The sequence below is a fragment of the Tachysurus vachellii genome, chromosome 16 (genome assembly GCF_030014155.1).
Source record: "Tachysurus vachellii isolate PV-2020 chromosome 16, HZAU_Pvac_v1, whole genome shotgun sequence".
Taxonomy (NCBI): Eukaryota; Metazoa; Chordata; class Actinopteri; order Siluriformes; family Bagridae; genus Tachysurus; species Tachysurus vachellii.
In genome coordinates this window covers 22,905,429-22,932,570 of record NC_083475.1, presented here as the reverse complement: position 1 = coordinate 22,932,570, position 27,142 = coordinate 22,905,429, and the positions used below count along the sequence as shown (strand labels likewise).

General features: G+C 37.9%; 1 protein-coding gene across 4 annotated transcripts; it reads left to right on the top strand.

Annotated features, from left to right (window-relative positions):
* Positions 1–612: 612 nt before the first annotated feature.
* On the top strand, positions 613–27,142 carry LOC132859403 (NLR family CARD domain-containing protein 3-like). Of its 4 annotated transcripts, none has more exons than XM_060890158.1 (11): positions 613–690; positions 3,196–3,306; positions 3,422–3,538; positions 3,654–3,770; positions 13,017–13,133; positions 13,498–15,282; positions 17,413–17,607; positions 18,516–18,689; positions 21,546–21,710; positions 22,888–23,061; positions 26,676–27,141. In XM_060890158.1, the coding sequence occupies exons 1-11, from the start codon at positions 644–646 to the stop codon at positions 26,680–26,682; spliced, it is 3,009 nt and encodes a 1,002-aa protein (XP_060746141.1). In that variant the 5' UTR covers positions 613–643; the 3' UTR covers positions 26,683–27,141. The 4 variants fall into 4 exon arrangements, with proteins under 4 accessions (XP_060746141.1, XP_060746140.1, XP_060746142.1 ...); XM_060890157.1 differs by lacking the exon at positions 613–690 and adding an exon at positions 2,563–2,663 and having other exon boundaries at positions 26,676–27,142; XM_060890159.1 differs by lacking the exons at positions 613–690; positions 21,546–21,710 and adding an exon at positions 2,563–2,663 and having other exon boundaries at positions 26,676–27,140.

Genomic DNA, 27,142 nt, shown 5'->3' with positions numbered 1-27,142 from the left:
TGTTTGCATGTGTGTTTATGTGTGTGTGTGTGTGTTTGTGTGTGTGAGTGTGTGTGTATGTGTGTGTGTGTTTGTGTGTATGTTCGTTTGTTTGCATGTGTGTGTGCGTGTGTGTGTATGTGTGTGCCACAGACTGATCGACTCCATGCTACGCCGCATTGCTGCAGTAATTCAGTCAAAAGGAGCCCCAACTAAGTCCATGCTCATACTTTTCAGGTTCATACTTTTCAGTTGGCTTTACAATTGGCTTTACAGTTGGCTGTAACACTTTACAATTGTGTTCCGATCATTTTGTTCATAAACTTACACAGAAACAAACTGCACAGCTTTGTCCTGTTTTTCTTTATTTTGAAAATATTTTGGAAACACACACAAACTATATAAAAAAACTATATTACGGAGACTTTCCTTGCTTTCCTTGCCTTTCTTACAGCAATAAAATATATATAATAAATATATAAATAAAATACTTCTCAGGTAATAAAATATACATACATACATATATATTAATAATATATATATATATATATATATATATATATATATATATATATATATATATATATATAAATAAAAATAATAATTTGGGCGCACGGGCACCCCTAGTGGTGGGCGGCGCCCTTAGCATTTGCCTATTCTGCCTATGCGTAGGGCCGGCCAGTGGACTAGAGGCTATAACACCATCGTAAGGTGAGGACTTCTACACGTTTAAATCCTTTATACATCGATATTTTCATACGAATATAAAATACGATAAGGAACAACGCGTCTGTTGAGTGTAAACGATGATGGAGCGATTCTTACCCAAACAATACAGCGCTAGCTAACGGGTCTCGTGGTTGTGTTTCGTATTGACAAGTAGTGCACTAGGTAGGTCGCTAGAACGCTGTATGTCCACTACAAATCAAGGGCGCTTAAATAGGGAGGATGGAGCGGTTTGAGCTTCGGCCCTAGGCGGATAATTACTTGTTATTTTTTCGCGAGCTACTCATTCTTTCATTAAGTAACACAAAAGCATAATAAACATTATTATGCTTGTAATAAACTTAATAAACTTAATCATTGTAATAAACATATTTCCCTATGATTGCTGTAAAATGAAAGCATCCCCCACACTTTGCCCTTCTAAAAAAGTCCCAATCAAAATGTAAAATGAAATAATAATAATAATAATAATAATAATAATAATAATAATAAGTTTATTTTATATAGCATATTTATACATGATGTGATATATAATCAAATAGAATTAAGCAGGTAAACGTCACTATACGTATACACAACATACAACCATAGAAAAGGAAACACATCAAAACATCCCAATCAACAAATATGTACATTAGAGCAACAAACATTCTAGTAGAAAATACAGACGAGAAAAATAGAGAACACAAAACCATGTCAATGGACTTGAGAATTTGAATAACAGGAAGTGAAAAGATAAGTTTTCAGATTAGTTTTGAAATCCTGTAAAGACGCCAAGTCTCGAATGCTCTGGGGAGAGAATTCCAGAGTCTGGGAGCCGCAATACAGAAGGTTCTGAAGACAAAAGTCTTCGGCTTATAACGAAGAACCTCTAATAAATTAGAGTCAGAGGACCTAAGTGCAGGGGCAGGGGTATATGTGTGAACAAGATCTGTGATATATTGTGGACAGGAGTGATGGAGAGCTTTAAATGTAGTGAGGGGAACTTTATATTGAATACAGAAACTAATTGGGAGCCAATGTAAACTGTATAAGATGGGGGTTATGTGGGAGGATTTCTTTGTGTGTGTTAACACTCTTGCTGCTGAATTCTGGATATATTGGAGTTTCTTTAAGTTGATGGTAAACCATAAAAAAGTGCATTACAGTAATCTAGACGGGAGGTAATGAAAGCATGGACAAGGGTCTCGGCATCATTTATATTTAAACATGGTCGTAATCGGGCAATATTTCATAGATGAAAGAAGGCAGATTTCGTGAGGGATGAGATGTGAGAGGAGAAAGACAGAGAAGAAGCAAACACTATGCCCAGGTTTTTGATAGTGGTTGAGGGTTTTACATGACAGCCAGCGATACTAATTTTATCAATATTAAGAGATGAAGTACATTTAGGAGGGCCGACTAAGAGCAGATCTGTTTTATCTGTATTTAGTTTGAGGTCATTGGTCATTAGTTCTTGGTCATTAATATGTTTATTTCATTGATACAAGGAGTTATAACATCTATGGGAAAGGGATCAGTGTGCTTAAAGCTCATGTATAGTTGTGTGTCATCTACGTATAAGTGATAACTAAGCCCATGACGACGAATAATGTGACAGGTTTAACATTAATGCTGTTTCGAAAAACAATATCCAGGCCTCCAACCCCTAGATGTTAAGCGAGGTTTAGCCAGGTAACTATATCCAGAGGGAGTGAGGATATGGAGATGAAAATAGTCATTTGGGAGTTGCCATGTTTCAGTTAATAGTAAACCGTCTAGGTTTTTCTCTGTTATTAACGTGGAGAGTATAGATGCTTTGTCTGTTAACGTTTTACCACATAATTGAACCACAGTCAAATGATGGAAACAGGGAAGCGTCACTGAATGAGGATGAGACAAAAACAAAACTGCTACGTAGCATCCGATGAACAGCGACGCCTTCTCAGAATCGTCCAGAATTGTACGAGTTTCCTCGGGTTTGTATAATCCAGTTTCAATTCCAAGTTTAGTAGACAAGCAGGAAGAGACGACACAATATTACATACATAAAGATGTTCCAGTGATTTTTATTGTATTTTTAATGAAAGAAGGCTTTTTAAATAAATAAATAAATAAATAATATTGTGAAATATTATTACAATTCAAAGTAATGTTTTATCTAATTTAATGCTTACAATCTAAAGCTGTTAAAATGTTTGTAGAAATGTATTTGGTTATGTGAACAATGCTGTATAGTAATTCTGAATTGTTTGCTTTTTACAGATTGACCACACACACACACACACACACACACACACACACACACACACATATATACACATAAATGTGCAAAAATTAATTAAAATTAAACTACAGCAACAATGACCAAATGTGTACATTGTGAGTTCTGCACGAGAGGAATAAAAGACAAAATAAATATCCAGGTTAATGTTATCATTTCATGGGTAACAGTAAGTAAAATAAAGAGTTTATATAAATGACTAAAGGACTGTGTATAATGTTGTACAGTAAACTCCAGAGATCAGAATCACCAACACACAGCTGTATCTCCATGATGGGTGATCAGTCTATGAATCCTCCTCTGAACTTTAAAAATGGAGACTCATCACTTCTACACAGGTAACGTCTCCTCACTGTTAATGTCACTGCTAAAGTCACAAATAAGGGAAATATACTGTAAGTAAAATAAAGTGTGTATATAAATGACTAAAGGACTGTGTATAATGTTTTACAGTAAACTCCAGAGAAAGAGATCAGAATCACCAACACACAGCTGTATCTCCATGAAGAGTGATGGGTCTATGGATGTTCCTATGAACTTTAAAGATGGAGACTCATCACTTCTACACAGGTAACGTCTCCTCACTGTTAATGTCACTGCTAAAGTCACAAATAAGGGAAATATACTGTAAGTAAAATAAAGTGTGTATATAAATGACTAAAGGACTGTGTATAATGTTTTACAGTAAACTCCAGAGAAAGAGATCAGAATCACCAACACACAGCTGTATCTCCATGAAGAGTGATGGGTCTATGGATGTTCCTATGAACTTTAAAGATGGAGACTCATCACTTCTACACAGGTAACGTCTCCTCACTGTTAATGTCACTGCTAAAGTCACATTTAAAGGGAAGTTTAACTACATAAACAGGGGCAAAATAAATACTGAAACACAGTAATGGAGCCACTATTGTGTGTCTAAATACTTTTTTGTATTATTTAATCTTTTATTTGGAAATGTGTTTGGGAAAAGTGTGTTTGTGGTGTGTTTTAAAGGTGCGGTGCACAATGTTTGAAAGCCACTGTTGACATTTGAAATCACCAAAACAAACACGCCCCTAACCCAAATGGGTGCCACCCTGTTTTGATAGCTCCGCCCACACATACATAAGTAACCCTGGCAACTATTATGGGGGAACCTGCTGGGGCGGCTGGCCGAGGGGAGATTTTTATCAATAAATGAACTCAATGAGTAATACTATGGTAATACAAATGTGTTTTTGTAGTACTGTGTGTTGTAGCATTAAAGGTTTAGCTCCGTTTCACGTGGAAGACGTTCAGTTCTCTCCAGCGCTTCAAAGCTGATCCTATATTAACCGTCTGAGGATATTTTTAGGGCCTGGAGAAGTTCTGTCATACCCTGACATTTGTGCTTTTTTCACTTGCTTATAAAGACATAAATGGCTAAAGTATAATATCACTGTAATCAGCACAAACTGGACTACAATAATATGTGAGCAGCATGTACTGTATGTACATGATTGTGTTTTTGAGAAAACAATGTTTAGTCGTGGTTAGTGAAAAATGAAATATTTTACATCACTTGAATAAGGCCATAAAACACATACAGAACATCGGTTCACAAGACTTTTGAGAACTGGATCTTGTAGCCTAGAGTTTTTGCTTCAAAATTATGTGAAAATCATCTTGTTTACTTGCTCACAGAAAACAATATATTGATTTAAACTTTCTAAGACACTTTTTGTTTGTAAAGGGCATATGTGAGTAGGCGTCAACTATCATGAATATTAATGTGATTCACACCTGAGAAGACAAAGGCCCGCATAATGAGCTGCATAATGAGCCTTTCAGGTAAGTGTGTGACTGAGAGAGGAGTTACAAGAAAGAATGTGGGGACAAAATAAATGTGTATTTTTTGTTTGTAGTTTATTTAGAATATTTAACTATCTCACACAATCACTTTAGAAGTTAGTAATAACACAGAAGACACAATCAGGGCACTAACCTACTCTGTCACATAGTACCCAGAATTGAACAGTTCTGCAATTAGTTCTTCCATAAACTCCTTGTGGATTCCATAAAGCTCTTTGTGTACAATAAAAGCATTGGTGGCAGCAATGTCCAAGAAGCGTAGAAATAGCTTGGTGAACAATTTCATCCTATAGCATAGTGTTAATTTCGTCACCTATTTTTAATTTAGTCTTAGTCTTGTGCCAAATGTCCTTGTTAGTTTTAGTCATATTTATTCATTCACATATCTTTTTTGTTAGTCTTAGTTTTAGTCGACTAAAAGTCTCGTCATTTTAGTCTAGTTTTAGTCAAAAGAAAACTCAAGGTATCTTAGTCAAGTTTTAGTCGACTTAAAGTCTTTTAATTTTAGTCTAGATTTAGTCAAAAAATTGTAGCTTGACCACATCTGGAATCTATTGTAAGAATAAATACAACGAGGCCTCATTAAATGCAATAATATCAGGAACACAAGTGTTATAGTGGAAATAAATAACTTAATGAAAAGTCTAAGATCAAAACTGTAGGTGTGTGTGTGTTACGTTGCAGGACAAAGGCGAGTGAGGATCCAAGTGCAGATTTTAGAGTTTTAATTGTCCAACACACAAATGCAGCTGAACAGACAGGCAGACAGACAGACAGACAGACAGACAGAAACAAGGCAACAAACAGGGCTAACAGGAACAGGCACACCAACATCCAACATGCAATAACGACCAACACCAGGGAAGTGAACAAACAGAGTATATATAGCTGACAGGAACCAATGACAAAGCAGAGACAATCAGAGACAAAGACAACACACCTGAGGAGATGAATGAGTACAATTAATGTCCATGGAAACCAAAGAGTGGGCGGAGCAAACAATTAGCCACAGGGAAAGACAGCAGACAGAAACACAGACAGACTCATTACAGTGTGTGTGTGTGTATATATATATATATATATATATATATATATATATATATATATATATATATATAAATTACAGACTTAATGCAAGTTATACATGGTATTGCACACACCATTATTGATGATATTTGGAGCAATATTACATGTAATTGTTAAACTTGATTCCCTTACATATACATTTGTTTTTAAGCCTAATTATTAATTTTGATTATGATGTGATTGTGACAGAGGCGTGGGAAGAGGTTTCAGGTTGGGAGGTGCTGAGTTTTTTTCTGTCACCACTTTTGAATAAACAATATCAATATCAACAATATAGAAACAATAGAAACAATATCAAGGCTATAAAACTTGTCAAAACTCCGCGAATCACAAAAGTATCAGTGAGAAGTTGAGAACTCTCGTTTAAACAGTGCAGACACTCGAACTTGACCGCACATCATATTGTTTACTTTATTGATACTGCTTTATTAAGCCTGACTAGGATTAATAATAGAATGCTCAGGATTTTTTATTTATTTATTTATTTATTTATTTATCTGAGCGGTGTGTGGACGAATTCTTTCTACACACACACTATTTTATTTCTTGATAACAGACCGCTGCGAACTATAACACACCGTTGCCATGAAAAACAGAGCGTTGCCATGGACACACAGGATTCTAACCGTAGAGACAGAGCGCACTATTTTCTTTAGCGGAAACAATACAATCGTTTTTAAATCAATAAACTACTTTTTAAATTATCATTTTGAGTCAAATTATTGATTTATTTGGTAGGTAACAATATAATAAGTGGGATCCGATTCACGGACCTGTAACTTGAGCAACAGCGAAGCCGCGAACTCGTGCTGAATATTTTAAAGGCGTAACAGCTGATGAAAAAGCAGAGACAATTGTAGACGAAAATGAAGAGAGATTTTATCTTAGTTTTTATTTTATACAAAACATTTTCGTCTCGTCTTTTTTCGTCAACAATAATGCATGTTCATTTAGTCTTAGTCAGCGTTTTTGGACAGTGGTGCAGTCTGGTCATCGTCTTGTCTTAGTCATGGAAAAAAAGGTTGTTGACGAACATATTTCGTCTCGTCTCGTCTGACGAAATTAACACTACTATAGCATTATAGATATTTATTATATCATTATGTAGGCTATATATATATCATCATTATATATCATTATTTATAGTTAAATATGCGCTTTGTACAACATTCAAAAATATAACTGGCTGGTAAGGATATATTTCATGTTACCAATTTTACTTTATATTGAAAAGCTGATTTTAGTCTGACAATAGCCTATTTGGAAACATCCAAATTTAGATATAAAATATTCATTAATTCTATGATGAAGATTGACGTTTTATGCCATTTCTCGGGGGTGTGTACGTGATTACCTGAATCACCTCAGTTCATTTGCATATGAACAGTGCATTCAGACGGAGGCGGGAACACATTAGATTGAGGATTAAGGAAATCTGCCAGACCTTCACTTCAGCCCCGACTGCACTTATATCTCAGAGTATGGATTCCCCTACACCTTTGTTGTCGCATTTCTCAACTTTAGCAGCAGAAGAGATTTTACAGCTCATGCAGTCTTGCAATCCTACCACCTGCCCATTGGATCCACTCCCTTCCACTATGCTCCAGACCATCTCGCAAGACCTTCTGCCCTTCATTTCCACTATCGTCAATAGATCCATAACATCTGGTCAGGTACCAACTACTTTCAAGAGAGCAAGGGTTATTCCCATCCTAAAGAAACCTGCTCTGGATCCATCAGACATCAGTATCTACAGACCGGTATCACTTCTCTCGTTTCTGTCAAAAATTCTTGAACGCATTGTCTATAATCAACTGTCTGTCTATCTCTCACAGAACAACCTCCAAGACCCCAACCAGTCTGGCTTTAAAGCAGCTCATCCCACAGAGACAGCCCTTTTGGATGTCTCTGAGAAACTACATGCTGCTAGATCAGCCAAACTGTCATCCGTCCTTATCCTCCTTGACCTTTCAGCAGCGTTTGATACGGTCAACCACAAGACTCTCTTATCCACCCTCAGGAGTCTTGGGATTTGTGGATCAGCTTGGGAAAGGTTTGCTCCCTACCTGGAAGGATGCTCATATCAGGTAACATGGAAGGGAGTGATATCTGCCCCATGCAGACTCTCCACTGGTGTCCCACAGGGCTCAGTACTTGGTCCTCTTCTTTTCTCCCTGTATACTCACTCTCTTGGTGGAGTTATTTCCTCACATGGGTTCTCTTACCACTGCTATGCTGATGATACACAACTTATCTTCTCTTTCCCACCCTCAGATGCCACAGCTTCTGACCGGATCTCAGCATGTCTGGCAGACATTTCATCATGGATGACTGCTCATCAGTTAAAGCTCAATCCTAGCAAAACTGAACTGCTGTTCATCCCAGGTGACTCATCCCCAGGTCATGACCTTGCTATATCCTTGCACAACGATCTGATCTCCCCTTCAGCCACAGCTCGCAACCTTGGGGTAACCATGGACAATCAACTGTCCTTTTCCTCTCATGTTGCTAATGTGACTCGCTCATGTCGGTTTCTTCTCTACAACATTAGAAGGATTCGGCCATTTTTGTCCACACAGGCTGCTCAGGTACTTGTTCAGTCTCTTGTCATTTCTAGACTGGATTACTGTAACACACTGCTGGCAGGTCTACCTATGAACACAATCCGTCCTCTGCAAATGATCCAAAATGCAGCTGCACGGCTTGTTTTCAACCTGCCAAAGTTCTCCACACCACCACACTGCTGCGATCCCTCCACTGGCTTCCGGTAGCTGCACGCATCAGATTCAAAACACTGATGCTGGCCTACAAAGCCAAAAATGGACCAGCTCCCTCTTACCTCAAAGCCCTCATCACTCCTCACACTGCACCTCACACCCTCAGATCTACCAGCACTGCTCGACTGGTTCCACCATCTCTCAGGGTAAGAGGTAAGTTTACTACAAGACTCTGTACTGGCACCAAGGTGGTGGAATGAACTTCCCCTAGAGGTCCGGACAGCTGAGTCACTGGCTATTTTCAAGCGGCGGTTGAAGACCTACTTATTCAGGAAACACTTCAACTAGCACTTCTTTCCTTATCTTTTGCATTTAAAAAAAAAAAAAAAAAACTTTCACACTTTTTCATTGTAACTTTGAACAAATGTTTTAAACTCATGGTATCTTAATTATGTAACTTAGTGATCCAGCATTAATGCATTCAATGTTAGAGATTTAAGCACTTATGTACTTATGTGGATAAGGGCGTCTGCCAAATGCTATAAATGTAAATGTAATTAGGTTAAACAGGAGAAACCGGACCACTCCTTACTTTCTTATGGATTACATAAAAATAGATCATTTGTTTTTGACTTGAATTTGTTTATTTAAAAGTAGACATTTCAAGCTTTCTATGCATATATTTATCTTGTATTTGAGGCAAGTATTTGCTGAGATTCGGGTTGTTTTATTTATGTGTCTGTTAAGGGTGGTGACCGAGACCGAGATGGCAGAGAACGCACTCTGTTTATTCTCTTTATTCTACAAAAGCACAGTGTTTTGTTGTTATTATGTGTGTGTATACAAATAAAAGTAGACCCTTTACAGATTCGATTGATGTATTGCTCTTTTCTGAACGATCGAAACTGAAAGTGTAATTTAAGTTCTTTTAGGCCTTACCAGAAGATTATGCCACAAAACGTGTATCCGCGTTTATCGACTCCAGAGGGTTAACACTGGTCCTGCTGCTTCTTGCCTTATCATAAGCCTTTTTTAGCTTAATGTTTTTATCCACCATGTCAATGTTTCAGTCGCTTTCTGCTAATGTCAGACATGCGCACTGAACACTCTCTCCCCCGAATATTGACACGCCTCTTTATTCTCATTGACTTTGTTTTGTTTGCCGGCCCGACTCTGAAGCATTTCTCAAACAACGTGCACCGCATCTTTTAATATAAATAGCACTTGGTTTGACATGTTTTGTAATACAGTGAAATTCATATGTTAGTGTGGTAGTTTTGGGGTTTCTATGTGTTCAGTCATTGCAGGCGAGACCACTGCTTAGCATTCTTGAGCTAATGAAAGGAAACTAAGTCATAATCATCTAGAGTTTGAACATAAGTGTTAGTCTAGACAAATAGCATTTGTCTTTACATTTACATTACATTTATGGCATGTGGGAGACTCCTTTATTCCCAGTGACTTACATGTACCTCAATTATAAATCTGAGCAATTGAGGGTTAATGACCTTGTTCAGGGGAGCAGCAGTGGTAGCTTGGTTGACCTGGGATTCAAACAAACTGTCTTCTGTGTTAATACATAATAATTCTCTAAAGTCCTAAATAAACTTCTCGATAGATTGTTTTAAAATTCTAACCAAGTACCACGGGAAAGAAAATTTGAAAGAATCAAACACAATCAACAGAGGATTTGGTTGATAAGAACATAGTTGTGTTTCTAAGCCTAGTGCTTGAAAACGACGCTCAGTTTTAAATGAGTATATCTCAAAATCTACAAGGTGTGTTTGAATTATTCTGGTATTAAAATAAAAGCAACATGTGAGATTCATAACAGAAGTGTTATAGAAGTATATATGTGTTACCAGGTCAGAGAAGATGGAACACAGCAAAATAATGTTAGAGAGTAAATCAGAGTTTTTAGAGAGTAAATCAGAAGTTATTAGTGTTGGATCTGTGCTGAAATCAGAGTTTACGAAGACCCATTAGTTCCTCAGGAGCTCTTGGCTGCACTATTATAAACTGTTGTAGAAAGGACATCATTTACATTTACACTATTTACTGTAGACACCCAAATGAGGATGAGGTTCACTTCTGAGTCTGGTTCCTCTCAAGGTTTCTTCCTCATATCATCTCAGGGAGTTTTTCCTCACCGCCGTCGCATCCGGCTTGCTCATTAGGGATAGGGATAAATATGTATAGGATTTAAAATTTTAATTAATATTTTTAAATTAATTTTAAACTTTAAATGTATGTATTTATGTATTTATTTATTTTTATTTATTCTTATTTTTATTTATTTTTTTCTGTTTCTATAATTCTGTGAATTGTTAAAAGCTCTATACAAAAAATGTAATTAAAATGTAATTGAATTCATGCAGTGAAAACTAAAACCTCAAGGAATCTATTGTCTAACATGTCAATATTAACTTATGGATCTACTTATTTTACTCGTGCAACATCACAAAACAAGATAAATGAACACAAATTAAACTAAAATCAGTTGCATATTTAGAGATATTGCAGCAAAACCCTAAAATTATAAAAATGAATACAAATATAAAATAAAAGATAAGTTACAGATTTACTAATAGTCCAACAGCACAAAAAACTGAATTACAAAACACCACAATCTACACCAGTTACATTAAGGTGCGTCGTGCCACAGTGGGAAACGCTTCCGGGTTCGAACTGACACACGGCATTCTGGGAATAAACAGAGCGATAAATTTGGACCACAAGTTGAGTAAATAAGTACAGGGAGTTTTTATATGTCATCATTACACAATATAACAAATATACATAACAGTATTTAAAAATATTTCAAACAGAATTTAGATTTTTTTAATTGAACTCGTTAAGCCAATTTATTTTAATTGTATTATTTAATGAGTTACAATCAGTTAATATAAAATTACTGACTTCTTCAAGATAATTAGTTTTTTCAGGTTAGAAATATCCTAGTGGCCTCAACACAACTTAAAAACGATGGATATTTATGAGTTAACAGTCTTCTTCTTCTGCACTTCTCAGGGATGTTTCATGAGACAATGGGCCTCTGGAATTATATAGAAATGGAGCACAATATTGTGTGTAAAATGAAGCAGAGGTTTAAAGATTCATGACAACATCTGGAAAAACCTAGAGTTTTTAGGATGTGACAGGTTTTTTACTTTGGTCTCTAAACTTGAAAACATCTCAGCACAGGTAAAAGAGAATGGCTCTCTGAAATTCAGCTCATTAGCCAGTTATCAAATTTAAAATATCAAATATTGGTTGGTGTCTTTTAACAAAGCCAAAAATGTGGTATACAGACTCCTTTCCTTCAACTCTGGATCCTGAAAAAATAATCTATATCTAAATCTATAATTCTTAGTGTAGCACAGCTACCACCACTGTACAGCACTCACACATCTCTGTGCTATAACATTGGCTTGTTTACTGTGTTTGATGTAAGTCACACTCGTATCTAATAAAGTTAAGCATCATGGTGGAAGACGACATATAAGAAATAAAATCATGACTAAGTGATCATTTTAAAGCACAATCTCCTATTAAACAACCTGCCATATTAACAGCATTACCATAAATGACCTTTAGATCGTTCCACTGAAATGATTAAAATAACACACAATAACTGGGGAACATTATGCCTTACCTTATAACTACAGACCTACTTTATTACTTACTGCAGTAAAACTCCAGCAGGCTACTTCACCTACTCTCACCTTGATATCTCTGTGATGGAGCTCTCTGGCTAATAGTTTTCAAACAGAAACGAGCAAAGCAACTGATCTCAATTAGATGATCATATTTCATAAGGAATTATTTCATTTAAAAAAGTTTACTCAGTAGCATAATCTGTAGTTGGCCCCAGTCTAGCTCTCTTAGACAGGAGAGGAAGGCTTGTGTTGCTTACCGGGCACCCTATCATAAGGAAAGGTGTCCAGTCAGCAAGCCAAGGCCAGCCCCATCAGTCTAGACAGGACCTAAGATAGGTCATCTATGGCAGGAGTTACAAAAAGAAAACCCTACATTCAGGGCTGGGATTCCGGGGAGCCTTGACTCTGGGGTTCGCCTGGCCTACGCTACCTTCTACGTGTTTCTCAATGGGGTCTAGATACTATAGCAAAAGGGTACAGAATCTGATTTGTAGGTCCTTTGTGCACAGGGACAGTGTGCTACTGGAATGGGTTTGGACTCTTAGTTTCTGTGCTACAGTGTGTTTAGTGAGTAAATATAAAATGAACTTAAATAAAGGCTCCACTAGTGAAAAAAGCTACCACAGTCACCATTGAGCATAAAAATGTCATTCTGTTTATTGTATGTAAAAATCCACATTCAGTTATCAAGTGAGTTAAAAACTGTAAAGATTGTAAATAAATAATTAAAGAAGTGTCCATAATGTTGTACAGTAAACTCCAGGGAAAGAGATCAGAATCACCAACACACAGTTGTAGCTCCATGAAGAGTCATGAGTCTATGGATCATCATCTGGAGGTTAAAGCTGTAGACTCCTCACTTCTACACAGGTAACGTCTCTTGACTTTTAATGTCAATGCTAAAGTTACACTTAAAGGGTAATTTAACGAGATAAACAGGGGGCAAACTAAATACTACAACACTAGAACTCTGACTTTAATAAAGCCATTATTATGTGTTTAAATATCACTCAGTCTGTTTTTTGGGAAATGTTTTGATTAGAATGTTTGCTTGTGGTGTCTTTCTTCAAATGACATGTTGTTTTGTAATGCAGTGAAATTCATACGATGGCATTCAAATATGGCTTAAGTGTCTAAATAATAGTCTGTATACTACAGAGTCATTAGATTACTGAAAACAGATGATTAAGTCTAATAAATGAACCCCGTGTCTTCCTGCTTCTCCATATCACAGGTACGACCCAGAATCTGCTGGTGGAAATGAATTCCAGAAAAAGTTCAAATTAAATCTGATGAAGAAGTTTCAGTGTTTGAATGGAGTGATAATAAACCTGGGAACCCAAACACTCCTGAATGAGATCTACACAGAGCTCTACATCACAGAGGGAGACAGTGGAGAAGTCAATAATGAACATGAGGTGAGACAGATCGAGGCAGCATCCAGGAGAAGAACAACAGAGGAAACACCAATCAAATGCAATGACATCTTTAAGCCTTTATCTGAACAAGACAAACCCATCAGAACTGTGCTGACAAAGGGAGTCGCTGGCATCGGAAAAACAGTCTCTGTGCAGAAGTTCATTCTGGACTGGGCTGAAGGGAAAGTAAATCAGGACGTCCACCTCATATTTCCACTTCCTTTCAGAGAGCTGAACTTGATGATGGACCAGAAACTGAGTCTGATGGAGCTCCTTCATGTGTTTTTTAAGGAAACAAAAGAAACAGAAATGTCCAGTTTGGAAAAGGTTCTGTTCATTTTTGACGGATTGGACGAGTGTCGTGTTCCTCTAGATTTCCAGAACGCAGTGAGAGTGTGTGATGTAACTGAATCAGCATTAGTGCCTGTGCTGCTGATAAACCTGATCAAAGGGAATCTGCTTCCCTCTGCTCTCATCTGGATCACCTCCAGACCTGCAGCAGCTGATCAAATCCCCTCTGAGTGTGTGGATCGAGTCACAGAGGTACGAGGGTTCAATGACCCACAGAAGGAGGAGTACTTCAGGAAGAGGATCAGTGATCAGAGCCTGGCCAATAACATCATCACACACCTGAAGTCATTAAGGAGCCTCTACATCATGTGTCACATCCCAGTCTTCTGCTGGATCTCAGCCACTGTTCTAGAGAGAATGTTGGGTGAAGCAGAGAGTGGAGAGATCCCCAAGACTCTGACTCAAATGTACACACACTTCCTCATCATTCAGACAAACATCATAAGAGAAAAATACTCAAAGAAGCAGGAGAGTGATGAAGAAATGCTTCTTAAACTGGGACAACTGGCTTTTCAGCAGCTGATGAAAGGGAACCTGATCTTCTATGATGAAGACCTGAGAGAGTGTGGTATTGATGTGAGAGAAGCAGCAGTGTACTCAGGTGTGTGTACTCAGATCTTCAGAGAGGAGTTTGGGCTTCACCACAGTAAAGTGTACTGCTTTGTTCATCTGAGCATTCAGGAGCATCTCGCAGCTCTGTATGTGCGCCTGACCTTCATGAAGGAGAAGAGAAATGTTCTTATAAGGAATCAGGATTCTAACAGGAGGATGAAAGACAATACAATCTCAGATGTACACAAGATTGCTGTAGATCAGACTGTAGAAAGTCAGACTGGACATCTGGATCTTTTCCTTCGCTTTCTTCTGGGTCTCTCACTGGAGTCCAATCAGAAACTCTTACATGTTTTAGTAACACAGACAGGAAGTAACCCTCAGAGCACAGAGGAAACAGTTCAGTACATTAAGAGGATGATCACTACAAATCTTCCTCCAGAGAAATCCATCAATCTGTTCCACTGTCTGAATGAACTGGGTGATGATTCTCTAGTGGAGGAAATCCAACACTTCCTGAAATCTGGAAAACAAAGTGAACTTTCTTCTTCACAGGTGTCTGCTCTGGTGTTTGTGTTACTGACATCAGCACAGGAGCTGGATGAGTTTGACCAGAGTAAATATTTCAGTACAGATATGATAACAGAAGATGTTGTTCTGAAGATGATGCCTGTGATTACAGCATCCAGTAAAGCAATGTAAGTAAATGTGAATATAACTGTTCTACTGTTACAGTGTTAGAGAGAAACTGAACACACTCTAATATGGACTTTGGGATGTTCTGACCTGAAGGTGATACAGAGTGGAGTTAATGTAAATAGATAAATTAGGGAATAAAATCTGCATTAATAAATGAATGATACTGAAGTGCAGTTATTAAACATGTAGAAACAGGTGATTATATTTGAGGGAGTTTTGTAGTTATGATTTATCTTAATATCTTAAAATAATGATGAAGTTAATGCTGGTTTTACGGTGGATGTTTGATGTATATTAAACACACCTGTGTACCAGACATAAAGAACCATGTTTACTGCAGTCATGAAAAATTCTAATCACCAAAAAGTTTTTCTTCATTATTAAGTTTTATTTGTGAGGTGGAAATGGTCTTTCATAGAAAGCTGACTTTGTAAAGTTTTATACTCGTTAGATATAATAATAATAATAATAATAATAATAATAATAATAATAATAATAATAATAATAATAATAATTAGATAGAGAGAATTGGACTCTAGAGGCAGGAGGAAGCATCAATATAAAGAAGAGACTGTTGGACTTGGACAGGGTAGATTTTGAACCTATAAGGGGAACCTTTGAGAACTTTGAGAAAGGTGGAGGAAAACCAAGGGTTTATTTCATTTAAGCAATTAGTGAGACAGGAGTGTGGAAGAGCAGAGTCAAGTTTTATGGACATATAAAATACACTGCACAAAATTATAAACACAACACTTTTGTTTTTGCCCCATTTTTCATGAGCTGAACACAAAGATTTAAGACTTTTTCTATGAAAACAAAAGGCCAATTTCTCTCAATTATTGTTCACAAATCTGTCTAAATCTGTGTTAGTGAGCACTTCTCCTTTTGTGAGATAATCTATCCACCTCACGGGTGTGACATCAAGATGCTGATTAGACAGCATGATTATTACACAGGTGTGCTTTAGGCTTGTCAACATAATAAACGGTAACTCTAAAATGTGCAGTTTTACTGTACTGGTGTTCGGGGGGGGGGGGGGGGGGTTGTGTCTGAAAATGAGTCAGTATCTGGTGTAACCACTATTTGCCTCACGCAGTGCAACACATCTTCACATAGAGTTGATCAGGTTGTTGATTGTGACCTGTGGAATGTTGGTCCACTCCTCTTCATTGTCTGTGTGAAGTTACTGGACATTGGCAGGAACTGGAACACGCTGTCGTATATACACCGATCCAGAGCATCCCAAACATGCTCAATGGGTGACGTGTCCAGTAAGTATGCTGGTCATGTAAGAACTGGGATGTTTTCAGCTTCCAGGAACTGTGTACAGATCCTAACAACATGGGGCTGTGCATCATCATGCTGCAACATGAGATGATGGTCATGGATGAATGTCACAACAATGGGCCTCAGGATCTCGTCACGGTATCTCTGTGCATTCAAAATGCCATCAAAATATGTCAATAGTGATGGTCATGGATGGCCAGCCTAAGACACACCTGTGTAATAATCATGCTGTCTAATCAGGATAGTGATATGACACCTGTGAGGTGGATGGATTTTATCTGCAGATGAGAAGTTCTCACTAACACACATTTAGACAGATTTGTAAACAATATTTCAGAGAAATTGGCCTTTTGTGTACGTAGAAAAAGTCTTAGATCTGCTTATGAACAATGGGGCAAAAACAAAAGTGTTGGGTTTATAATTTTGTTCAGTGTATATACCAAGTTTACAGATTTACTAGTAATAATATGTTAAAAGTGTTGTTTTAAAGTGAATTTGTTCCTATAAAAATTAGTCCAGTATCGATGGTTTCAGGAATCACTTCAGGAATTTCTGGCCATAATGTGAGATCTTTGTCTTTTTCAATACAAGACAATCCCATATTATACAGGACAGGGGCAACCCTACTGTAGATAGTAGTTAGTTAGCTGTAGTTAAACACTAACTTTACCCATTTTAATGTCCTCAACATGTAGATGTCGACTGCAGTGTCACTTTAACCATATTGTCTAACTGGTGTTTGTACTTTCAGTATTTATAAAAATGAGAAGGTTCAGTGAAAGCTTTGAGGACGTGTTTGATCATTTGTGTGAGTTCATTATGTTTTATTTTATTTCCTTTAGTATCAGCTGTGATTCACTTGGAGTAAAAGGTTGGTCATCTCTGGTCTCAGCGCTCAGATCAGAAACCTCCAAACTGAGAGAACTTCATCTGACTGTGAAAACACTGGAACTGTATGGGAATAATCTAGGAGACTCAGGAGTGAAGAATCTCTCTGCTGTACTGGAGAATCCTCACTGTAAAGTGGAGACACTGAGGTAAGATCATCTCTCTGAGACTCACAATAACTCACTAAAAGCAGAAGTTATATACAGTGTTGTTTTTCACCTGAAATGTTCTGTAACACTACAACATTCAGAACAAATAGATTAGTCATTAAGTGATAATGAGTTTTCTACAGAATCACTTAGGAAATAAATAAATAAATAAATGAGTAAATAAGAGACCATTTATAAGAGTCATTATTTTTAACGCCAGCAAAACTTTTGCAGCTCAAATAAACTTAATATAAATAATTGTAAATAATATAATAAACTAATATCACTGGTGCAGCTCCAGGGTCCTGGTCCCACCCATGTGGAGTCCTGGCCCACCTCCATAAACTCTGTTATAATGTTAGAATTATTAATAAACCCCAGTTGTCACTCACTAGGAGCTGCTGCTTTAAGAAGCTTCATTGAGTGACGTTGCTCAGTAACATTTCTGTGTGGTGTTTAGTCGTGTAACAGACTAGTTTAATAAAGAGTTTATCTGAAATCTCAACTAAAACAATTTGTGTGATTTATCAGTTATTTTAAAACAATAAATTATCTAATATCATTAGTTAGATTTTCCTTCATGATTTAACATCATAGCCAGAAATGTTTAAATAAAAATATCCTGTGTTTGAACTGATAGACTCATATAGAATCATATTGATTGGTGAAGCTGCTCGTGTGCGCGCGCGCGTGTGTGTGTGTGTGAGCTCATTGTCCTCTTTTTACACTCATGTAAGTTCTTTTGAGTGACAGCTGATGTTGAGCTTCTTCTCAAACCTGTGCCCACCCTGTTTTACCCAGGCCCACCCACTGTTCACAATCTGACAGGAATGTTTGGTTCAGTGTTAATTATACTTTATATAATAAAAATCTGTTGATGAAGAGTGTGTCATTGTGTCTCTCTACAGGCTGCGTGAGTGTGTTGTCTCAGATGAAGACTATGCTGCTCTGACTTCAGCTCTGAGATCAAACCCCTCACACCTGAGAGAACTGGATCTGTCCTGTAATAATCTAGGAGACTCAGGAGTGAAGATTCTCTCTGCTGTACTGGAGAATCCTCACTGTAAACTGGAGAAACTGAGGTAAGATCATCTCTCAGAGTGTCACATGACCTGCTCCTCAGTAACATTCTCTAATAATGAGACTGAAGCAGAAGTTTTAGGTTCATCATCAATGTCCTGAGGATGAAGATTGTTTCTTTTCACTGCACACTGAGGATTTCTCACAGACTCTGATGTGACTGCATTGTGTCTGAAATTACTGTGAAATTTACTAAAACATTGGAACTAATCACACAAACTGGAGCTGGGATACAAACTAAATGTACTGCATGAGCTGCAGGGTTTAAAAGCAGCACTGACATGGAAATGATGGAAATAAATAGAACTTGGAGACTAAAATTACACAAGAGTCTCTGGTCAGCTCACACTATCAGAATATATGTGACTGTGTGTGTGTGTTGGATGTAATAATGTCACTCAGAGATCAGGTGGATGGTCACTCGGGGTTGCTTTACTGTATCTGGGAAAAACAGCACCAAAAGGTTTATCAGCATACAGTGCATCAGTGTCACAGTGGAAGTCCATCCATCCATCCATCCATCCATCTTCTACCGCTTATCCGGGGCCGGGTCGCGGGGGCAGAAGTCTGAGCAGGGACACCCAGACTTCCCTCTCCCCAGACACTTCCTCCAGCTCCTCTGGGGGAATACCGAGGCGTTCCCAGGCCAGCCGAGAGACATAGTACCTCCAGCGTGTCCTAGGTCTTCCCTGGGGCCTCCTCCCGGTTGGACATGCCCGGAACACCTCCCCAGGGAGGCGTCCAGGAGGCATACGGAACAGATGCCTGAGCCACCTCAGCTGACCCCTCTCGATGTGGAGGAGCAGCGGCTCTACTCTGAGCTCCTCCAGAGTGACCGAGCTCCTCACCCTATCTCTAAGGGAGCGCCCAGCCACCCTGCGGAGGAAACTCATTTCGGCCGCCTGTATCTGGGATCTTGTCCTTTCGGTCATGACCCAAAGCTCATGACCATAGGTGAGGGTAGGAACGTAGATCGACTGGTAAATAGAGAGCTTCGCCTTGCGGCTCAACTCTTTCTTTACCACAACAGACCGGTATATCGACCGCATCACTGCAGAAGATACACCGATCCGCCTGTCGATCTCCCACTCCATCCTTCCCTCACTCGTGAACAAGACCCCAAGATACTTAAACTCCTCCACTTGAGGCAGGGGCTTTCCACCAACCTGAAGGGGGCAAGCCACCCTTTTCCGGCTGAGAACCATGGCCTCGGACTTGGAGGTGCTGATTCTCATCCCCGCCGCTTCACACTCGGCTGCAAACCGTCCCAGTGCACTCTGAAGGTCCTGATTTGAAGAAGCCAACAGGACAACATCATCTGCAAAAAGCAGAGACGAAATCCCGTGGTCCCCAAACCGGACTCCCTCCGGCTGCGCCTAGAAATCCTGTCCATATAAATAGAACAGAACCGATGACAAAGGGCAGCCCTGCCGGAGTCCAACATGCACTGGGAACAAGTCTGACTTACTGCCAGAAATGCGAACCAAACTCCTGCTCCGGTCATATAGGGACCGGACAGCCCTTAGCAGAGGGCCCCGGACCCCATACTCCCAGAGCACCCCCCACAGATCACCACGAGGGACACGGTCGAATGCCTTCTCCAGATCCACAAAGCACATGTGGACTGGTTCGGCAAACTCCCATGAACCCTCCAGCAACCTGGCGAATGTATAGAGATGGTCCAGTGTTCCACGACCGGGTCGAAACCCACATTGTTCCTCCTGAATCCGAGGTTCGACTATCGGCCGGATTCTCCTCTCCAGTACCCTGGCATAGACTTTTCCGGGGAGGCTGAGGTGTGTGATCCCCTATAGTTGGAACACACCCTCCGGTCCCCCTTCTTAAACAGAGGGACCACCACCCCAGTCTGCCAGTCCAGAGGAACTTTTGTTCAAGGTTTTTGTTAGAAACACAAGTCTATCAACATGATCCAGCTTTAGTGAGGACCACAAGAGAGTAACAATATTCCCCCAGTACTAAAAGCCCTCTCTGAAGGGGAACCTACACCTGACCTAAATGATATTAAAAACTGGACACTGCTGAGTTTGTTATTCAGAGATTATAAATTACTCTCCAAGGTTTTGGCCAACAGACTGAGTGAAGTCTTAGAACAAGTCATCCATCGTGATCAGACAGATTGTGTCCCAGGAAGATGAATTTTTATAATATTTCTGTTATCTGGGATCTTAACCAGATTTTGGTCTAGTGTCAGTAGACCTAGAAAAGACTTTTGACCGAGTCGAACACAACTATTTATGAATGTGTTCATTTAGTTTTAGTCCTGATTTTGTTTCCATGATAAAGGTTTTGTACAGTGATGTTGAAAGTCTACTGAAAGTTAATGGTGACTTATGTGGTTCCTTATAAAGTTTATAGAGGTGTTAGACAAGGTTGTGTCGTGTCTGGTGTGTGTATACTTTAGTAATAGAACGACTTTTAAAGAAGTTAAGAACAGATTTGTACTGATTATATATTCTGAAGTTCACAAACCTGTTTATTAGCTGATGATGAAAATGATGACAATGATGTTTTAATTAAATCAGAGGTAAGTTTGATGTTGGAAATATTAAAACAATTTAAAAACATCTCTGTTACAAAAGTAAACTGATATAAATGTAAATCCATGGATGTCCATATTGTTTACAGAGTTAAACTGTTTCATGCCTTTCTGCAGTGTAATAGATGAACATTTATTGTGTTCTAGTCTATTTGATGTGAGGAAACATTCTCACTAGAAATCTTTATTTGTGGTTTCTGTCGAAATTATTTATTTAATATATCTGACAATATTTTAGTTATTGTAATAAAGGGTTTTAAAAATCTGTTGATGAAGAGTGTGTCATTGTGTCTCTATACAGGTTGCGTGGTTGTGGTATCTCAGATGAAGGCTGTGCTGCTCTGACTTCAGCTCTGAGATCAAACCTCTCACACCTGAGAGACCTGGATCTGTCATTAAATAATCTAGGAGACTCAGGAGTGAAGAATCTCTCTGCTGTACTGGAGAATGGACTGGAGACACTGAGGTAAGATCATATATTAAAACATTAATAATAAATCATGGTCTAATCTTCATCCAGGTCGTAATAATAGATAAACACATTGTGTATAAATAAAACACAGTCACAGTTGTTCTTGTCAATACTGAATAAACCATTTACACTTTCACAGTCTGGGTTTAAAAAATACACCAATGAACTAACAACTTCTCCAAAAACTAATTAGAGTCTGACCCTGTTTTAGGTCTGATTACTGACAGTCTGATCTTCTCAAGAAAGATCTGTTCATGTGAACTCGGATTAAAACAGATTTTGTTGAGATGTGAAACAGAGAAAAGTTACAGAAAACATTTACATTAATATTTTATTTCTCACATACACAACCATACACAGTACGACACGTAGTGAAATGTTTTTAATCTGTCTATGATTTAAACATAAAATAAAATAGAATAATAAAAAAAGAAACTAGAATAAAAATAGAATAGATGTAACAAATAGAAATGTAAGAATCAGTTTAATGGAGTGTAAAAATAAATGTGAATATGGATCAGTGGCAGAACAATGTGAGTGTTTTAATAAAGTTCAGATGTGTTAAATACTGCAATATATGAAATATGTTATGTGTAAAATAAAATCTGGCTGATGTATCAGTGTTGTGTATGAAAGTCCAGAAAAAAGTCCAAGTTCTAGTCTTATGTGTTGTCCTGGTCTGTAAAGTGTGTGTTACTCAGTCCACAATAATACACACTGTCTACAGTCAGGGTCGACACTCGAGCCCCAGTAAAATGTTCCTGATAAATCAGTGTCTGATGATGTAGATTACAGTAGATATGTCTGAAAATAGGCTTCGTCTTCATCAAACATTAATATTTACATCATGATTTAAAACATGAAGACTGATTGTAATGTTAGCTGAAGTGAAAATATCCTGTACCCTTCAGTCATAAGCCCCACCCATCATAAGCTACGCCCATCACTGTGCCCCGTCTCCTTGTTGTGCCCCACCACCTTATTTTGACAAACAAACAAACAAATAAATAAATAAAGGCTTGGTTGGAGTTTTTGCCAAATAAATAAATAAATAAATGTGTGTTTTGAGGTTTCTATAAAAATTCTTGTGGGCCTGTGATCAAAGTGATTAAACACTAGAAACGTCCCTGTGTACAACCAGTGAAGAGTGTGTTATTGTGTCTCTATACAGGTTGTGGAAGTGTGGTGTCTCAGATGAAGGCTGTGCTGCTCTGACTTCAGCTCTGAGATCAAACCCCTCACACCTGAGAGAACTGAATCTGTCTGAGAATAAACTAGGAGCCTCAGTAAAGAAGCTGCTCTCTGATCTTAAGGATGATAAACATTACAAACTACAGACACTGTGGTGAGTAATGACCTGTTAATAAAAGTTTAACCTCATTATCATTACACATTGATACACATCACATTTCTCTTCAATAACTTTCAGATTATCAGGTTAGAAAATGTCACTATATTCTGTTTAACCTTTGTGTTGTCCTCCTATTAAAATTAGGAGCGCTGAGTCAACTTGACCTTGTCTGTTTTGACTTTTTTTTTTTACCTTTTTAGTCTAACTATATTAACATATATTTTGCAAAAAAAAAAAAAAAAAAAAAAAAAATTTGTTAAAAAAAAAAAATATATATATATATATATATATATATATATATATATATATATATATATATATATATATATATATATATATTTGGTATAATAAACCTTATTTATATACAAAAATGCCTCATTTTTTAGTAAAAAAAAATAAAAAAAATTTTGAATTATTTTCACTATAGAGGCACAAAAGTTGATGCACGATTACAGGCTGGTATTTCTCAAGGGCAGGAGATTTTGAACCATTTTGACCATTTTTAATATCAGCAAATAATAAAACGTTTTTTTTCAGGCCAAATTGACTTGAATGCTTATAAATCAAAAATTCTACAATTAGCACCATTCTGTGTGTAATATCTATTTTACACTTGTAATATGTATTTTGCCCACCTGATGTCATCTGATCAACCAACAACAGGCTACACACACACACACACACACTCAAAAACATGCCATAATTTCATGTGAATAAAACTTTGTTTACCTCCTTATGTTTTGTTTTATTATACTTAATTTATGAATGATAACCCTTATGACATTTTGCCATGTTTTGAGTAAAATAAGCAGAAATTATGAAATATTATTTTGGATAACCGCTGACTGATAAATGTCAAACATTACTCAGCATATCTCCAGGCCAAAGCTGACTGATGCAACTAAATTCATAAATAAGAGAGAGGAAACAAATATGATTTGCATATGAAAACACAACGTGTGTGTGTGTGTGTGAAATGTTTACAAATGTGAAGCTTTTTTTTTGTCTGGAGGCCAACTGAATTGCAATGCCCAATGCTTTGAACAGTATTTGACTGTGTGTGTGTGTGTGTGTGTGTAGCATCATTTCGGTAGATCATATTTTGCCCTCTGCTAGGCGAAGGCATATCGTGTGTGTGTTTGTGTGTGTGTGAAATGTTTACAAATGTTTGGCTTTTTTTTCTTTTCTGGAGGCCTAATGAAACGCAATGCCTAATTTGTGTGTGTGTTTGTGTGTGTGTGGGGTGTGAGTGTGTGTTTTGGGTGCGTGTGTTAGTGGACATTTTACGTGTGCATTTTTGTGTCTGTATGTATGTTCATTGCGCTGAAAAGGGCAAAAGTGTGACCCATTGCCCCACTAAATGTGGCCGAGTCAAAATGACCCAAGAGGATAACGAACGCGTAGTATATACTGTTCTGAACACATAGTTCAACAAAAATAGACAAAATTAATTTTGCTGGCAAAGTTCATAATTTGGAACAATCCTGTTAAATTTCAAATATGTGGAAGAAAACCAAAGTTATGACACATTAAATTCTTCCAGCAGGGTCAAAAATTCTTCCAGCAGGGCCAAAAAGATGTAAAATTCATGTGAAGGCAGAAAACGGGGATTCAGACAGTCTACAAAAAGTCACCAATGAGTTGATGAGAGTGATTGTTAATGAACATTGTGTCTTCTGTCATTCCTGTAAAATTCACATGAGTTTGTTCTTAAAGTCTGCACTTAAATATAAATGTAGAACAAAATCTAAATGACACAGTAGTGTTTGTTATTTAAAAAAGCTCCTGTGATTGGATAAGAGCAGTGATGTGATGGGTAAAGATCTGCTCATTATCCTGTTAGAACTTGTGGAAGTTCTCATTTGTTCTAGTTAAATGTTAGAACACATGTTAGTAAGAATGAAGAAATGTTGAATGATTCATTATAAACAGGAGATGATAATTAGAGATGAGCCGGATACTCGGCTGAAACGAGTATCCGGTATGGATAAAGCACTTCTGCCGAGTACGATTATTATACGAGTAATACGAGTCAATATCTGTGCTCGGATTGAATGAAAATCATAATTGGGCAGCTGATTGTGTCAGCGTTCTGTGATAGGCTAGTCAAAGCGCTCCTCCCCTACAGTGATAGGCTAGTCACAGCGCCCCTCCCCTACAGTGATAGGCTAGTCACAGCGCCCCTCCCCTACAGTGATAGGCTAGTCACAGCGCCCCTCCCCTACAGTGATAGGCTAGTCACAGCGCCCCTCCCCTACAGTGATAGGCTAGTCACAGCGCCCCTCCCCTACAGTGATAGGCTAGTCACAGCGCCCCTCCCCCACACACATACAGATGTATTTACATTTACATTTACAGCATTTGGCAGACGCCCTTATCCAGAGCGACGTACATAAGTGCTTAAATCTCTAACATTGAATACATTAATGCTGGCTCACTAAGTTACATACTTAAGATACCATGAGTTTAAAACATTTGTTCAAAGTTACAATTACAGTTGCAAAAGATAATGAAAGAAGTGCTAGTTGAAGTGTTTCCTGAATAAGTAGGTCTTCAACCGCCGCTTGAAAATAGCCAGTGACTCAGCTGTCCGGACCTCTAGGGGAAGTTCGTTCCACCACCTTGGTGGTATGTATTGTGTTGCTGTGTCTCGCTCTGCTCACTCACAGTCACACACAGAACTGCTCTCTGTCTCTCCCTCAGTCACTCGGGTTCGCGGGTCTTTTCCGTTAACGTTTAGGGTTTCTTCAGCTTTTTACTTCGGGTTGTAACGTTAATAATACGTACTTACTAACCAGTAGAGTTCTGGTAAACGTGGGTTCGTTCAGACGTGGTGCTTGCTTGGTAGAATGCGACTCGCATTGCGTCTCTGCCTGTCGGAGATTTTTTCTTTTTTAAACCTTCAGCTGTCTCTAACCAGTAACCAGACACTGAGTGTCTGACACGTTTTTGCTGTATTTCATAAAAACATAAAGGTAGTAAGCTAGTGTTATAAATATTACAAATTAATTATTAAGCTACACACACACACACACACTCACATACACACACCTGGTGTGGAAATAAAAAAATAAAAAAGAACCAAAAAAAAAAATCACACTGATCATAAAAAAATTAAAAGTTAAAAAAGAAAGTTATGTTGTTCATTACATTTTACTTCATAATTGCACTGCATTGTTTTGTTTTCATTGTTGCAAAACTTCTTAATATAGAGTATGCCAAGTTCTGTAATATAGTTCGTTTGCTATCATGATCAAAACCATTGATCTGAAGCTCAATCCTGATGCTGTCCTGTAAATATTTTTCTAATCAGCAATAAATATAACAATTTCTTATCAACCCATATCAATTGCATGCTTAAAATAACATACCGGTTAAAGCCCCGCCCATTTCAAAGACACACCATGCCTACTTCCGGGTTAGGCCCCACCCACTCCGAGTACAGATACAGATACAGATAATTCATATGGTATACAGATACAGATAATGCTATACTCGCTCATCCCTAATGATAATGTTTCTGTTGGAGCAGAGATTACATGCTGTTGATCATGAAGTACCACAGTCCACTTTGTGCTGATTAATTCACGTTTTTCTTTCATATTCAGGGTCTAATGAATATCTGTGTGTGATGAAGACTCCAGTGAAGACTCCAGTGTTCCTGCATTACCATGATGGAGAATAGAGAACATGTTTATTAAGACATCACTCATTTAGTTCTAACACATTAAACAGACAGAGACGTGAGAAGTGTGTGTTCATCGTGTACAGTAAATCAGACTAAACACAATTCTACACTGAGTTTATAATGACCTCTGATCCCTGGATAAAATTCCCTGGACATCAATCCATAAAAACCTGAAAGGTTAGTTGGAACAGCAGGTGAAAACCCACATGAACTCGAGCTGAACCCTGTTCATTTTACTGTTTGTGTGATTTATTATTTGTTTATTATTGTAATATAACTTACACTATTTACACATGTATACTTATAGCTATATTACTGGATACATAACTAAAATTATATTGTATAAAGGCACTTACATCACTTAAAATTATATTGTATAAAGGCACT

Coding starts and splice junctions, on each gene's coding strand:
- LOC132859403 (XM_060890157.1), top strand. CDS start 2,572: ATGAGGATGAGACAAAAACAAAACTGCTACGTAGCATCCGATGAACAG. Junction 3,771..13,016: donor GACTCATCACTTCTACACAG/GTAACGTCTCCT, acceptor AATGTTGTACAG/TAAACTCCAGGGAAAGAGAT. Junction 15,283..17,412: donor ACAGCATCCAGTAAAGCAAT/GTAAGTAAATGT, acceptor TATTTCCTTTAG/TATCAGCTGTGATTCACTTG.